The sequence below is a fragment of the Macaca thibetana genome, chromosome 5 (assembly GCF_024542745.1).
Source record: "Macaca thibetana thibetana isolate TM-01 chromosome 5, ASM2454274v1, whole genome shotgun sequence".
In the NCBI taxonomy this organism is placed as follows: domain Eukaryota; kingdom Metazoa; phylum Chordata; class Mammalia; order Primates; family Cercopithecidae; genus Macaca; species Macaca thibetana.
The window spans coordinates 36,864,367-36,878,825 of record NC_065582.1 but is presented as its reverse complement, the minus strand read 5'-3'; the positions used below and the strand labels follow the sequence as shown (position 1 = coordinate 36,878,825).

The window sequence follows — 14,459 nt, the reverse complement described above, 5'->3', positions numbered from 1 at the left end:
ATTGAGAAAGGACAGATCTCACAAACTTCGATAGCAAAGAATGGAAATATTACAAGTTTGTTCCTAGTAGCCAGGGGTAACTTGGCATTTTATCTATAAACCCAATACGTATGTTAAAGCAAATGTAATACCTGTGAAAATAAAGGGAAGTAATATGCACATATGATAACAGCTTGTTATTGTTATAAATAATAGCTAACTATGTACCAGGCATCTTAGTAAGGACCATACATGTGTTAGCTCTTTATTTTTATACAAACCAATGGAACAAGTATTTCCTCATATTGTAGATGAGATGCTGAAATGTAGGTGACGTTACTGACCTCATCTCACGTTGCACATCTTGAAAGCAGCAGAACTTTCTGAGAAAAAGCAGTCTATTCCTAGAATCTCCACTCTTATTCCCAAGGCAGCCCTGTCTTTTGGATATGGTTCTATGTAAATCATTTTGTAATATTTGAATCTGTGAGATCAGATTGTTTACTTCTGTGTAGTCCAAAATTATTTGATTAAGTTATGTTTGTAAGTATGGGCTTTGACAGTGGTGCTGTAAAAAGATAATTACATCCCGAAGTGCAGTGTAAAAAGCCATTGTGTATGGCCCTTTGTGATCTGCAGGAAATAGTCCCCTTTCCACACTCCCACCTAGTTGGGGTGCTCACTCAATAGCCTGCATGGGGCCTTTTCTGCACTCCCACTTACCTGTTCTCATATCTGAAGAAATTTAGTTGTTTTGACCTCTCACATCAGATCGGTAACAGCCCAGCATCAAAAAAAACCATTTGAAATTCCATAAAAATGCAACCCTCTAAAGTAAGTTGGTGACTGTGTATAAGAGACATGGGGTAGATGTGACATGGGCAGCATGTCCTTGGGCATTTCTCTTCTTTGCTAAAAGTGTCAGAAGCAGAAGAGGCAGGTGATGGTTTCCAAAGAGTGGCTTAACTAGAATCCAAGATGATAGAGGTCATTTAATGTGTTCTCCTAATTTTACAAATGAGAAAATGGAAGTCTAGTGAGGCGAAGTGACTTGTCTAAAACTGTAAGCAGTAAAGCTTGATTTAGGGCTGGAATCTCATTTTTCATATCTGCTGTTCTTTTCTCTATCTGGGGGAAAGCCACATCACCAGGTAGAGCAGAAATATGGTGGCCCTGATTCCAGGGAAATGAGCTAGGCCATTATTATATTATCTCCAAATACCCTGCCTTATCCGTCCACGGTGCAAGATGCCTTTTTTGAGCCATGATTGGTAGGAGACATGTCCAGACTGGAAAAAGGTAGGGTCACTAATGCCTAATGCTTCAGCAATTTGGGCAGTTTCCCTAGGGGTTGGGCAACCATTGTCCAAAGAGAACAAACTAGTTAGTAAACAAGTAGTTTATTCATAAAGTGAGCAATACTTGCTGAGCCTATAGCAGGCTCTCAATATGTATGTGCTTTGTTGATTAATGTAAGGTTTCCAATTGGATTTGTTGCAATATTTTTGGCAGAATTTCCAGGTAGTAAAATTTGATTCACATTTAGAAAAGCATCGGTTCCTTGTAATGCAACTTGGGATGTGTTGCCCCTCATTGATTTTCATATCTAACTCATATGAGAGGATTGATCTAGCCTCTGAAGGGAGATGCTGATGTGAAACTGTTTGTCTGTAACTAATTTTATATTCGTTTTATCTTGGTAGGTTTGGAAGAGGACAGTTGCCCTTTATTCTGGCGGCAGATAGCAGGTGAAAAAGTGCTACACAGGTTTGATGTTTGTGTCGTCTTCTCCAAGGCCAAGAAATTATCTCCATAGGAGGCGACAGTACTATGCATGTTATGAATTGTGTCTCCTTGGCCAGTGATAAAGAAAATGGGAATATTGCCACAGCACCTGGATTCATGATTGGGCAGACACCGCCTCCAGTACCTCCTCCACCTCCTCCTCCACCCCCTCCATCTCCACCATGTTCATGTTCAAGGGAAGAGTGTCCTTCCTCCCCTCCTCCACCCCCACCACCTCCACTTCCTGGGGAGCCTCCCATCCCACCTCCCCCACCAGGCCCACCCCCAACTACTCATATGAACGGCTACAGCCACCTTGGTAAGAAAAAGCGAATGAGAAGCTTTTTTTGGAAAACTATTCCGGAGGAGCAAGTTCGGGGCAAAACCAACATCTGGACCTTGGCAGCCAGGCAGGAGCATCACTACCAAATTGATACAAAGACCATTGAGGAGCTCTTTGGGCAGCAGGAAGACACCACCAAGTCTTCCCTTCCTAGGAGAGGAAGAACTTCAAATTCATCCTTCAGAGAAGCTCGAGAAGAGGTAAGAATGCAAGGTGGAGGGCTAATCCTCCACATACTGCATTGTTTTGTGTTTTGGGATGTGTGTACATTTGAAACAATTGCTAGACATCCCTAAGAAATGAGATAATAGAAGCAAATGTGCCTTGGAAATGATAGGCAGAGTCTTTACGATGAGCTTGAACTGAGTATTGAGAAAGTGTAAGAAGTGTGCGTGCTGTATCCTCCCAGACGCCCTGGTGGATTATGACCTCATGCAGAAAACATGCTATTTGGGATCACTGCCCCTATCTCTAGCACATCTGCTGAAGGTTCCCCTATTGGAGAATTCTGCTGAAGTCCAGGATCGTTAGTCTCTGTTGAAACAAAAACTGAGTTTCTAAAATTGGTTATCTGGAATGAACTGGAGCTGACTGGGGCAGACTACCTTTTGTTAAATAACACCATCAGCTGACGTCCATCCTTAGGATTTTACCCTTATTTTCTCCTCTAGTTTGTATATAACAAGTGTTTCGAGATGGCCTTCATTCCTCAGATCTCTGAACTAGATTATGGCTGTTGGGGAACAGAGGCTTCCAAAGAGACAAAGCATAAAGCTGTTTTCAGAGAGATTGTATAGGAAGGATGTTTCTAGTTAACACTAAATGTGTTACTTTGAGAAAAAATAAAGCTATTAAGTTTCAGGAAGTTAACTGAAAGCATGATCCCAGAGCTGCAGATCACCATATATTACAGAAACTGCATCAAAAATTACATTTGTAAACACTGTCGATTTAGAAACTTGAAGAAACCTCTACCTGCTAGAAAAGATAAATATAAATAAAAATAAAAGGAAAGAATGCTGCCCCCCCACACACAAAGCACAACAACAAAACAGAGAAAGACAACAGAAATTCATCATTTAAAAATATGTCGTAAAGGAGCAGAGAAAACAGGTCAGAGATGGAGCTGATTAGATAAGAGAATGGGCAGGGCCCTGGGATGGAGTAGGAGCTCCATGCATTATTGAATTCTTGAGCCAACAATATTGACCTCTTTTCTCTTTCTGGCTCAGGAACATGTTAACTCCTTCTCTCCACTAATTCACTGGTGGGCCCTTAAAGCTGATTGTGTGATCTCCTGTTGAAATAGCCAAGAGTCTATTTTTTTATGAAATGCAGGACACACCGGGGTTATATGTAAACTGTGGCATAAATCTGAGAAGGAAATCTTCATGAGAACCCTTAGTGCCATCAGTGCTGAACACAGGCTTGCCTGTCTCTTCCTTTTATGCAAAGTCCTTTTATTTGCTAGAGTATCCTTTCAATATTGGAAGGAGCAAGAAGTCATTTCCTTAGTACCCTGGCCTTTGCCCCAGCTCCCAACAGAGGTTCTTTATTGTACAGTAGGTCATTTCTCACTATTGTCTCCCAGCTCTCTTTACTGAAATTCAAGAATACTGAAGTAACTATTGGGTGGGCCCACATGGAAACGAGGCCTGTGTCTCACCAAAGCGCCTGTAACAGAAGAGGGCTAGCTCACCGTGTCCGGGGAGGCAGCTGTCAGGCTGGAGTAGTTGGCATCGTTTGTGAATTGGGAAAATTTCAGGAGGCTAAGGGGAACTTGCTGCTTTATGTTCCCAAATTAAAGAGAGGTTAAGAACCACTCGGAGAGAGAGAGAGAGAGAGAGAGAGGAAAGTGGCAGGGGTGTGGCATCTTTTCTCAGCTATGATGGAAGCAGAGATGTCCATTTCTAAAGCAGATCTGAAATTCAGGGAAAAAAAATACTCTGTCTCAATTGCCTTCCTCCACCCCTGCACCCTACGCAGATTTTTACACTTTTGTCATTAACTTATTTTTTAAGAATTATTTTTTAAATGGTCTTAAAATTATTTTTAATTGTGGTGAAATAACATAACATAAAAATTTAGCATCTTAACCATTTTTAAAAAGTTTTTTTTTTTTTTTTTTTTTTGAGACAGAGTCTCGTTCTGTCACCCAATCTGGAGTGCAGTGGTACACTCTTGGCTCACTGCAACCTCCACCTTCTGGGTTCAGGAGAGTCTCGTTCCTCAGCCTCCTGAGTAGCTCGGATTACAGGAGCGTGCCACAATACCCAGCTAATTTTTGTATTTTTAGTAGACATGGGGTTTCACCATTTTGACCCAGCTGGTCTTGAACTCCTGACCTCAAGTGATCTGCCCACCTCGGCCTCCCAAAGTGCTGGGATGACAGGCGTGAACCACTGCGCCTGGCCTAACCATTTTTAAACAGTTTGTTGACGTTAAGTACATCCACATTGTTGTGCAACCATCACCACCTTCCTTCTCCAGAACACTTTTCATCCTGCGGAACTGAAACTCCATACCTGTTAAATCAGAACTGTCCGTTCCCCTCTTTACCTAGCCCCTGGCAGCCATCATTCTACTTTCTGTTTCTATAAGTTGGACTCCTTTAGGTACCTCCTTTGGTGGAATCATGTCATATTTGTCTTTTTTGTCACTGGTTTATTTCACTTAGCATAATGTCCTCAAGGTTCATCCGTGTTGTAGCATGTGTCAGAATTTTAAAGCTGAATGCTATTCCATTGTATGTATAGACCACATTGGTTTATCCACTCATCTGTTGATGGACAGCTGGGTCGCTTCCACCTTTTGGCTCTTGTGACTATGCTGCTGTGTACATGGGTGTACAGAAATCTTTGCTTTTAACACTTGTGGGTCCTGGTCTGAGAGACAGCATACTAGAAAGAAAAAGTAAATCACCGTGACTGTGTATCATAAGATAATCTAACTCTGCAACTCTTCCGTATTTGGGTATGATAAATAGTTGAGAATGATCCCTTTAAGTGCATTAGGTAATGTTGTCACATAACTGAGATTATCCAGAATTATTTTCAATTTTCATGTTATCTGTAGCGTGGCTAGAAGTATTATATATACTTCTCTTGCAGTAAAAGAATATGGTACATGCTCTTTTCTTCCTTCCTTCAATTTTCTTCTGAAGAAGTTAGAACTCAGCAGGGTTATTGTCTAACAAAGATCAGTAATAAATCTTCCAACTCACTTTGCAGTAAGCGGAGTCCAGGGTCAAAAGTAATAGTCCTGCCATCTGTCTGTGTGGACTGCAGAATTCCCTCCTCAGCCTGTTCAGCAGAAGCACTGCTCCTGAGCCCAGAGCCACAGCATCACCACATTACAACACAGGCTGCCGTTCTGGAGGTTCAAACTTGCCCAGGCACAGACTATGACCCTTGAAATATCATAACCTCCTACAGAAACAGCCTGACATTATGTGATTGGTTTATACTTTAAAGCCTTACACATCATTACTAATAAGTTCCATTGTACTTGCAAGCAAGAAATTTGCTGCAAGATATGGAAGATGGGAGAATGGCTGAACTTAGAAAGAACAACATTTAAATAGTGAGTTAGAACATTTAGTATGGGGATGGGCACGGTGGCTCACACCTGTAGTCCCAGCACTGTGGGAGGCTGAGGCAGGCAGATCACTTGAGGCCAGGAGTTCGAGACCAGCCTGGCCAACATGGTGAAACCCTGTCTCTACTAAAAATACAAACATTAGCCCGGCATGATGTTACATGCCTGTAATCCCAGGCCCTCAGGAAGCTGAGGGATGAGAATCGCTTGAATGTGGGTGGGGGAGGTTGCAGTGAGCAGAGATCAAGCCACTATGCTCTAGCTTGGGCAACAGAGCGAGACTCTGTCTCAAAAAAAAAAAAAGGAAAAAAAAGAAAAAAAGACATATAGTATGGGAAGTTATGAAATGTTACTATCCTTGTATCTTTGTTAACTAAAAATTAACTCTAAGAGACTGTAGATATGATAGTATAATAATAATTAAACTGTAATAAAGCAATTAGAAATAAAGACATATTGCTGGGGATGAGAACAGAGAGATTCAGCTTAAACTCATCTTCTTCTCAGAGTTGCTGATCCCATCCCCTTAGAAGCCCTGTAGCTCCTGACCCTCTATTACTGACATTCCTCAGGCCTCCTGGGAGCCTTCCACCAGTGTTAGCTGAGGGTGTGTGTCTCCCTCTACAGTTTGACCAGCTCTTAAAGGGAAGGCTATATCTTAGCCATTTGGTATCTTCCAAAGGAAACAAAAGGTTACTGAACTGGACAGAACTGAACCAAAAGCACAAAGGGATCAGCTTATGAGGCATCAACAGATCAAAATTGGGGCTCACAAAGAAAACATAGATATTGGAACACCTGAGGTCATTCACTATGATGTCTGCAGCCATATAACATTGACCATCTAGGAAATAAATAAAATGGCTAATTAGAAAAAGAAGACCACAGAGGAGAGAGAGAGAGAGAGACAGACAGACAGAGAGAGACAGAGAGAAGGGAAGGATGGAAGGAAGACTGGTTTTTCTAAATTTATGACAAGTAATATTAAATATTTTATTCTCCCACGCTGTAATTCAGCTGTCAGTCATTCTCACCTTTTGTTATGATGCCAGTATGTTCTAGAATTTCAGGATTGCTCACAATCCAGAACCATAGAACTAGAGAGAACATTTCAAATACATTTGGGAAAAAATGTGCTTCAACTGGGTTTTCATTTTTTTCCCCCAAAGTTGGGGGAAATAACAATTTCCAATTGACAGCCAACTAAACATGAAAAAGAAAATGAAAAACAATCAAAACCCGAAAGCTAGGTCCATATTGGAGGATAGAGGAAGATCTTTACATTTTTGTTTTTCAGGACTTGAAGTGGGATGGAAATAGCCACTATGTAGTGTTACTTAAGTAGGTAAAGAAGCCCCCTTTGACATAAAAACAAAACTGGTTTAAAAGTTTCTACCTTCACCTTGAGGACATTATGCTAAATAAGCCAATCAGAAAGGACAAATACTATATGATTCCATCATAGGAAGTACCTAAAGTAGCCAGATTTATAGAGACAGAAAGTAGAATGGTGGTTGCCAGGAAATGAGAGGGGGAATGGAGAGTTAATTGTTTTTTTTTGTTGTTGTTGTTTTGAGATGGAGTCTCCCTCTGTCACCCAGGCTGGAGTGCAGTGGCATGATCTCAGCTCACTGCAACCGCTGCCTCCTGGCAATTCTTCTGCCTCAGCCTCCTAAGTAGCTGGGGCTACATGCACATGCCACCATGCCCAGCTAATTTTTTTGTATTTTTTAGTAGAGAGAGGGTTTCATCTTGTTGGCCAGGCTGGACTCGAACTCCTGACCTCAAGTGATTTGCCCACCTCAGCATCCCAATGTGCTGGGATTACAGGTGTGAGCCACCGCACTGGGCTGAGAGTTAATTGTTTAGTGGGTACAAAGTCTCAGTTTTGCAAGATGAAGTGCTCTGGGGATGGATGGTGGTGATGGTTATACAACAACGTGGATGTATTTAATGTCACTGAACTGTATTCTTAAAAATTGTTATGGAGCCTGGGCAATTTAGTGAGACTCCCATCTCTACAAAAAACTTAAAAATTAGCCAGACATAGTGGCTTGTGCCTATAGTCCCGTTACATGGGAGACTGATGCAGGAGTGCTGGAGCCCGGGTGGTGGAGGTTGCAGTGAGCCGAGATAGTGCCACTGCACTCCAGCCTGGGCAGCAGAGCAAAACCTTGTCTCAGTAATAGGAATAAGAAGAAGAAAATGGTTATGGACCAGGCACAGTGGCTCAAACCTGTAATCTCAGCACTTCTGGAGGCCAAGACAGGAGGATAGCTTGAGGCCAGGAATTCAACACTAGCCTGGGCAACATAGTGAGACCTCATCTCCACAAAAAAACAGTCTTATTTTATCCAGGTATCATAGCATACACCCATAGTCCCAGCTACTCAGGAGGCTGATGCAGAAGGATTGTTTGAGCCCAGGAGTTTGAGGCTGCAGTGAGCTATGATCACACAACCACACTCCAGCCTAGGTGACAGAGCAAGACCCTGTCTCTTAAAAAAAGAAAAAAAGTTATGATGGTAATTGTTATTTGTATTTTACTACAACTGAAAAAAAAATTCTTCTTCGTTCAAAGGATATGGGAGGCAGATTTCGTAGTGGATTCATGAAGTGAATTGAAACTACAAAAGTTGTGGTAGAATAAACTAGGAGAGCTGATCTGGAGGTTTTAGCAGGAGTGGTGGTGTAGCCATTCACACGCCTCACTGAGTGGCATAGCGCTGCTGACTGTTTCAGTGGGTATCAGCACAACCCTGGCCCCCTGGCAGTTGCGGGGAAACTGTGAGTAGAGCCCAGGTCCCCTTCTCATCCTAGTAGGAAATCCTTGAAATGAGTTGAGTGCATTAATTACCTCATTACCTTATATTTCTAGCTGCCTTGTTTGCCACTCTTTGGTAGGACTTTTGGGGGAAGAGCTAACGGACTCTGCAGTATGCTGACTGTACCCGTGGCACTGACTTCTGTGGCCGTCCTGCCTGCTTGTCCTGGTGTGGCCTGTTGATTGGAGCTGGTGGGAAGGAGGGGATGATGCAGTTTGCTCATTGGCTGGGTTTGTTTATCCCTATTCTTTGGGCAGTTTCTTGCCTCTGATTTGTCAGCGTGTGCAGCCAGTGAGTCCCACTGGGATCCCCTGTGCAGATTCCACTGCTCTGAATGATTCCAAAACACCACCCAACCCGACCCGGCTTTGTTTCTGAATGGCCCAGCTTTGAGACAGCAAGCATTTGGGAAGTGAGATAAGCTAATTTACATGTGTAGTGATAACCCTCTTTAAAGGACTTCAACAGTCACTCTTATAACACTGCTTTGCAAGGACCAAATGCGATAAAGTGGAGAAAGAGACTCCTCAGGCACTAGGCAAATCTGAGGATGCCGGGAGCCAGTGGGAATGTCCCTGAATGGTATCAGTTGTCTCATTTTAATGTTGTTTGGGTGAAGTACTGGGCTCTGTTTTTCCTGTAAGGTGCTCAGTCACAGCCAGCCCAGGTTTTCCCTTAGGAATATCACCGAATTCTCTTCGTTTCTGAAACACAGCTTGAGCTGTAGAGATGCCTGCTTCCACAGCTGGGCTGCCCCTGGGTTGGGGCACCGTGGGCTGCTCCTGTAGGGCCAGGGCTCAGGCCCCTGGAGGCTCTCTTGCCTAGTGAGAACATGATTCCCATCCATCATCTCTCAGATACAGCTCTGGGGTCACCAAGGGACTTGGCCAGGCACACATATAGCTTCTTACACATCTGCCCCCATTCCTGGAGAAAACTCACAATGCAAGCACCATGCTGGTAGGGAACATTTGCTATGTCTCTATAGGAAGCCCAGTAATATGGAAACCCACAGACACTAGAGTGAAAAGGAGTCAAAGAGAACCAGGCTAGCCTATCAGTTCAACACTGCTCTAGGAAAGTCATAAAATGATGTCTATGAGGCTCATTTTCTTTCCAGCAGCAATGTCTCTGGATCTAGGCTGAGTGAAGAGAGTCCCAGAGGGTTGAGGAGTGAACAGGATGAGTGTGGGGCTTGGTTCATGTGGGGCGTGGGAGAGCACTGCAGTCAAGGGTTGAATGTAGCGGAAGGTGGCACTTCTGTGAAAGGAATACGAAACAAGTTGTTTCATTTATCCATCCTAGGTGAATGCAGAGGAAGTTCTTTGAACGTGCTGTGTAACTATATCAATATACAGATTTTTATGCATGGCCTTTTAATTTATGAATTATAGGAAACCCAGTTTTCTGTCTTAATAAATTGAGATTCCTTTTTTGGTATGAGCTTTTAAAGGGTGTTGAGTTTGACAGATTTTATTCTCACCCTTTCTTTTTTCTCTTCCCCTCTCCTCCCTTTACACTGAACTTGAACTGCAGTCCCTAGATAGGATTCCAATAAGGAGGCTACCCTTTCAGCTTGGGAGTTTATTTTATGGCTGGCAGGTGATTGTGTTAACATGAAATAAACCCCGAGGTTAGTAAATAATGTGATTGTTAAAGATTGGTCTTCAAAAGAAGGCAACCATACTCTTGTAAAAATTTAACCTTATAGCCAGGAAGTGACATTAACGTTGGTTAACAGTCTTGCTGCTGGTTATAAACTCAGAAGCAGACCCAGAGATCAGGAATTTAGTCTGAAACCTGATTCTCTTTTGTTCAAAATGAATCACATACATTTGGAAAGGAAGAGCACTATAACATTCCTATTTTAGCTAGTCTCCCTTTACCAAAAAACAAATGGGAAAAAAATGCAGCAGTTTTCAGGTTATCTTTCCTCCACGCAGCCTGGATGTTTGCATCCAGAGACAGAAATGGCTTCTGTATTTAACAGCCAAAAAAAAAAGTTCTAATTTCTAGTCTGATAAAGCCACCTAAAATTATAAATTGTGATCAGTGAAAACCTGCTGCAGCCCAAATCTGGTTTTGACAGAATAGCTATCCCCTATTTCATTAAATAAAAAGATTCCCTGTATTGTAAGACATCCTGATTCCAGAGATCAGGAAAATGCAAAAACAAAAAAACAAACAAAAAAGTATCTTAGCCTTGGGGAAATGTATACAGCACAAGATTTTTCTTTTGAATATTTTGAGTAAATAAAATGTGGGACACTACCTTACTCCCTCCTAAAAGATCTACTGGACATATGTAAACTTTTTGAATGAAATGAAATTTTTCTTTTAGAAAAAAATTTAATGATGTTTCTGAAATATGACTTTATTGGTTCTTTTACATCCGTAAATCAGGGTTGGGACTCAATCTGCCATATCTTCAGAGTGGTTTTTTATTTTCTCAGTTCAAATCTCTCGTGATTCTTGTTAGGCCAAGACATCCATTTCCAAATTGGGGCTTTTAAATGTGGGCAATATTATTCTAAGAGGAAATTACTAAATTAAAAACATTTAAAGTATGTATTTACAGTCCTCCCTCCATGACTGCAGATTCTGCATCCTCAAATTCAACCAACCACGAATCAAAAATATTCAGAAAAAAATATAAAATAACAATACAACAATAAAAAATAATACAAACTTACAAATACAGTATAACAACCACTTACATAACATAATTTACATTGTGTTAGGTATGACAAGTAATCTAGAGATGGTTTAAAATATGCAGGAGGTTGTACATAGATTATATGCAAAATTTTATATGAGACTTACATGCAATTTTTATATGAGACTTGAGCATCCTCAGATTTTGGTATCCTCAGGGGTCCTGGAACTCATCCCCTGTGGTACTAAAGGATGACTGACTTTACAGATACTTCTCAGCTTATGATGGGGCTGCATCCTAAAAACCCATTGTAAGTCAAAAATGTTGTAAGTTGAAAATGTGGCTGGGCACGGTGACCCACGGCAGTAATCTCAGCACTTTGAGAGGCCGAGGCAGGTGGATCACTTGAGATCAATAGTTCAAGACCAGCCTGGACAACATGGTGAAACTCCATCTCTACAAAACATACAAAATTTAGCCAGGCATGGTGGTGCATGCCTGTAATCCCAGCTGCCCTCGGGAAGCTGAGACAGGAGAATCACTTGGACCTGGTAGGCAGAGGTTGCAGTGAGCTGTGATGATGTTACTGTACTCTAGCCTGGGCAACAGAGTGAGACTCTGTCTCAAAAAAAAAAAAAGAAAATGCATTTGATATCCCACTAAGCCCACAGTAAACTTGAAAAATCATAAGTTGAACCATCATAGGTCGGGACCATCTGTATATTAAAAGTTATATAATATTAAAATAGGTATGTTTTATTATTACATTTAAGGAAATATAATATCACTGTAGAAAGCTTGGGGAGATGATAATCTTTTAATATTTTTAAAACTATGTTAAGAATATCTGTTAATCACCAGATTTATACATTGGGAATTGTTCTCTGATAAATTAGTGTTGCATTTTGATCGGTTTTAATTATCGACTTTCTCCATCTCTTTTTATTTGAATTTAGTAATCTTATGTGTCCTTATTTTTTTTTCCAGATTACTATTTTGGACGCAAAACGGAGCATGAACATTGGGATATTTCTTAAGCAATTTAAGAAGTAAGATTTTGCACGCTTTAGTCATATCCCTGCTGTCAGTATCAAAGTCTGTGGGGGTGACTGAGCTGAAATTCAAATCCCTCACACCTTCAAATCCTTCTTAGAAGCATGGCTTGATGAGTCTGGAAGTGACTGTCACTTTCTGCTGTTTTCCTTCAGGGAAACATAACATGGTAGCTTGAAGTATATGGAGAATTGCCCCAGGGCATCCATTCAAGCCTGTCCCATCAGGGACACCTTTAGAGTCACCTTTAGTGTCGCCCCTTCAGTGGAGGTTGGGCTGATGAGTCAAATAGCGGTTGGAGTTTTGTGTTCTGAAGTGTAAGGAGAAGGTTATGCAGGGGTTTCAGTGAGACCAAAGGGGATTATTTTTCTCGCAACAGAAGAGACTCCCCGTGGTTGTTGATGCTTTCAGCCTTTTTGGGATGCCCGAGGATGGTGGTCTGGGTGAAGGGCCCTTGAGCGGAGTGTTGGGGTTCCCTGTTTTGAGGCAGTGGGGCTCTTCTGAGCACTCACACAAAACTGCCAGCCAGACCGGGAAGGAGGTGGGTGGGAAGAAGGGTGGATATTTGATTTCCACTGGCTTGCAGCTCTGTTGGCACTCTAGCAAACAGGAAACGGAATGTGATTCGTTGTCGTTTCAAGGTCTCCTCGGTCCATTGTAGAAGATATTCATCAAGGAAAAAGTGAGCATTATGGATCGGAGACCTTGCGAGAATTTCTCAAGTTCTTGCCAGAGTCGGAAGAGGTAAGAAATTCAGCGCATGAGTTGTAGATGTTAGGAGTGATCATAAAAACTTAGTGTTTGTAAGCATGTCAAAGCTCACATGGAAGGCCAGGAGCGGTGGCTCATGCCTGTTATCCCAGTACTTTGGGAGGCAGAGGCAGGTGAATCACCTGAGGTCAGGAGTTTGAGACTAGTCTGGCCAACATGATGAAACTCTGTCTCTACCAAAAATACAAAAATTAGCCCGGTGTGGTGGCAGGCACTTGTAATCCCAGCTACTCAGGAGGCTGGGGTATGACAATTTTCTGAACCAGGAAGGTGGAGTTTGCAGTGAGCCAAGATCATGTCACTGCACTCCAGCCTGGGCGACAGAGTGAGAATCTGTCTCAAAAAAAACTCAGAGTCAGAGCTTTCTCACATAAAAGTCAAAAGTGACCTGGTAGAAAGAACATGGCTTATGGAGTCAGAGAATCTAGATTCAGATTTGAGCTGTTCCCTTAATTGAGAAAATGGAGCAGGGTTCTTAACTCCTGTGAACTCTAGTTTCCTCACGTGTAAAGGGAGGATAATGAGGCTGACCTCATTGGATTGTCAAGATGATGAAATCCTGGTTATGCATCTAACGTGGCACTTGGCGCATGGGAACGCAATAAATTTTCATCCTCCAAAGAAAAGGATTCCTTTTCTATCATCTAAAGATGACCTTTGCATAGTATAAACCCAGGTTATTTTATAATCCATATACTTTTAAAAAATAAGATGAAAACAATCATTTTTGAATAAAGATGCTCTAAAATTTTGGAGAGGTAGGTAAACTGTTAATAAAATGTTGTCTATATAATTAACTCAAAGGCAGAAATTGTTGTGATAGTAATACATACTACCATTATATAAAGTTATTTATTTTGTTTGGACTGACTGAATTAACTGCATTGTTGAATGGTTAGGAGCTTGATAGAAAAAAAAAAACAGAAAAACAGTTGTATAAAACCTTCCAAAATTTTGATATTGTCCTTTATTTCTAAGGAAAAAATTCCTTGAAAAATTTCAGTAAGAAATTACACAAATGCCTATGCTTATAAATACTTAAATAATATAGACTCTTACAAAGTTTTTTACTTTATAAGTAAAAGTAATGGATGACTTTTTTTTTGAGACAGTCTTGCTCTGTCGCCCAGGCTAGAGTGCAGTGATCTCGGCTCACTGCAACCTCCACCTCCCGGATTCAAGCAATTCTCCTGCCTCAGCTTCTGAAGTAGCTGGGATTACAGGTGCATGCCACCACACCCCGCCTAACTTTTGTTAGAGATGGGATTTCACCATGTTGTTCAGGCTGGTCTTGAACTCTTGACCTCAAGTGATTCACCCACCATGGCGTCCCAAAGTGTTGGGATTACAGGCGTGAGCCACTGCACCTGGCCAACTTTTATAAGTAAAAAGTAAGGGTGACTTTTTAATATGTTATCCTTTTCACAGGCACTTCTGACTTCTCCCTCCC

General features: G+C 41.6%; 2 protein-coding genes across 2 annotated transcripts in view; one reads left to right on the top strand and one right to left on the bottom strand.

Annotated features, from left to right (window-relative positions):
* The window catches only part of LOC126954972 (peptidyl-prolyl cis-trans isomerase FKBP1A), a 1,061,339-nt gene that overhangs the window by 929,793 nt on the left and 117,087 nt on the right, over positions 1 to 14,459 (bottom strand). The window lies entirely within an intron of this gene.
* The window catches only part of FHDC1 (FH2 domain containing 1), a 41,768-nt gene that overhangs the window by 3,314 nt on the left and 23,995 nt on the right, over positions 1 to 14,459 (top strand). Inside the window, exons 2-4 of the mRNA XM_050791062.1 lie at positions 1,683 to 2,307; positions 12,173 to 12,234; positions 12,880 to 12,982. Of these exons, the coding sequence (XP_050647019.1) occupies positions 1,810 to 2,307; positions 12,173 to 12,234; positions 12,880 to 12,982 (663 nt within the window). The 5' untranslated portion in view covers positions 1,683 to 1,809. The remainder of the gene's footprint in view (positions 1 to 1,682; positions 2,308 to 12,172; positions 12,235 to 12,879; positions 12,983 to 14,459) is intronic.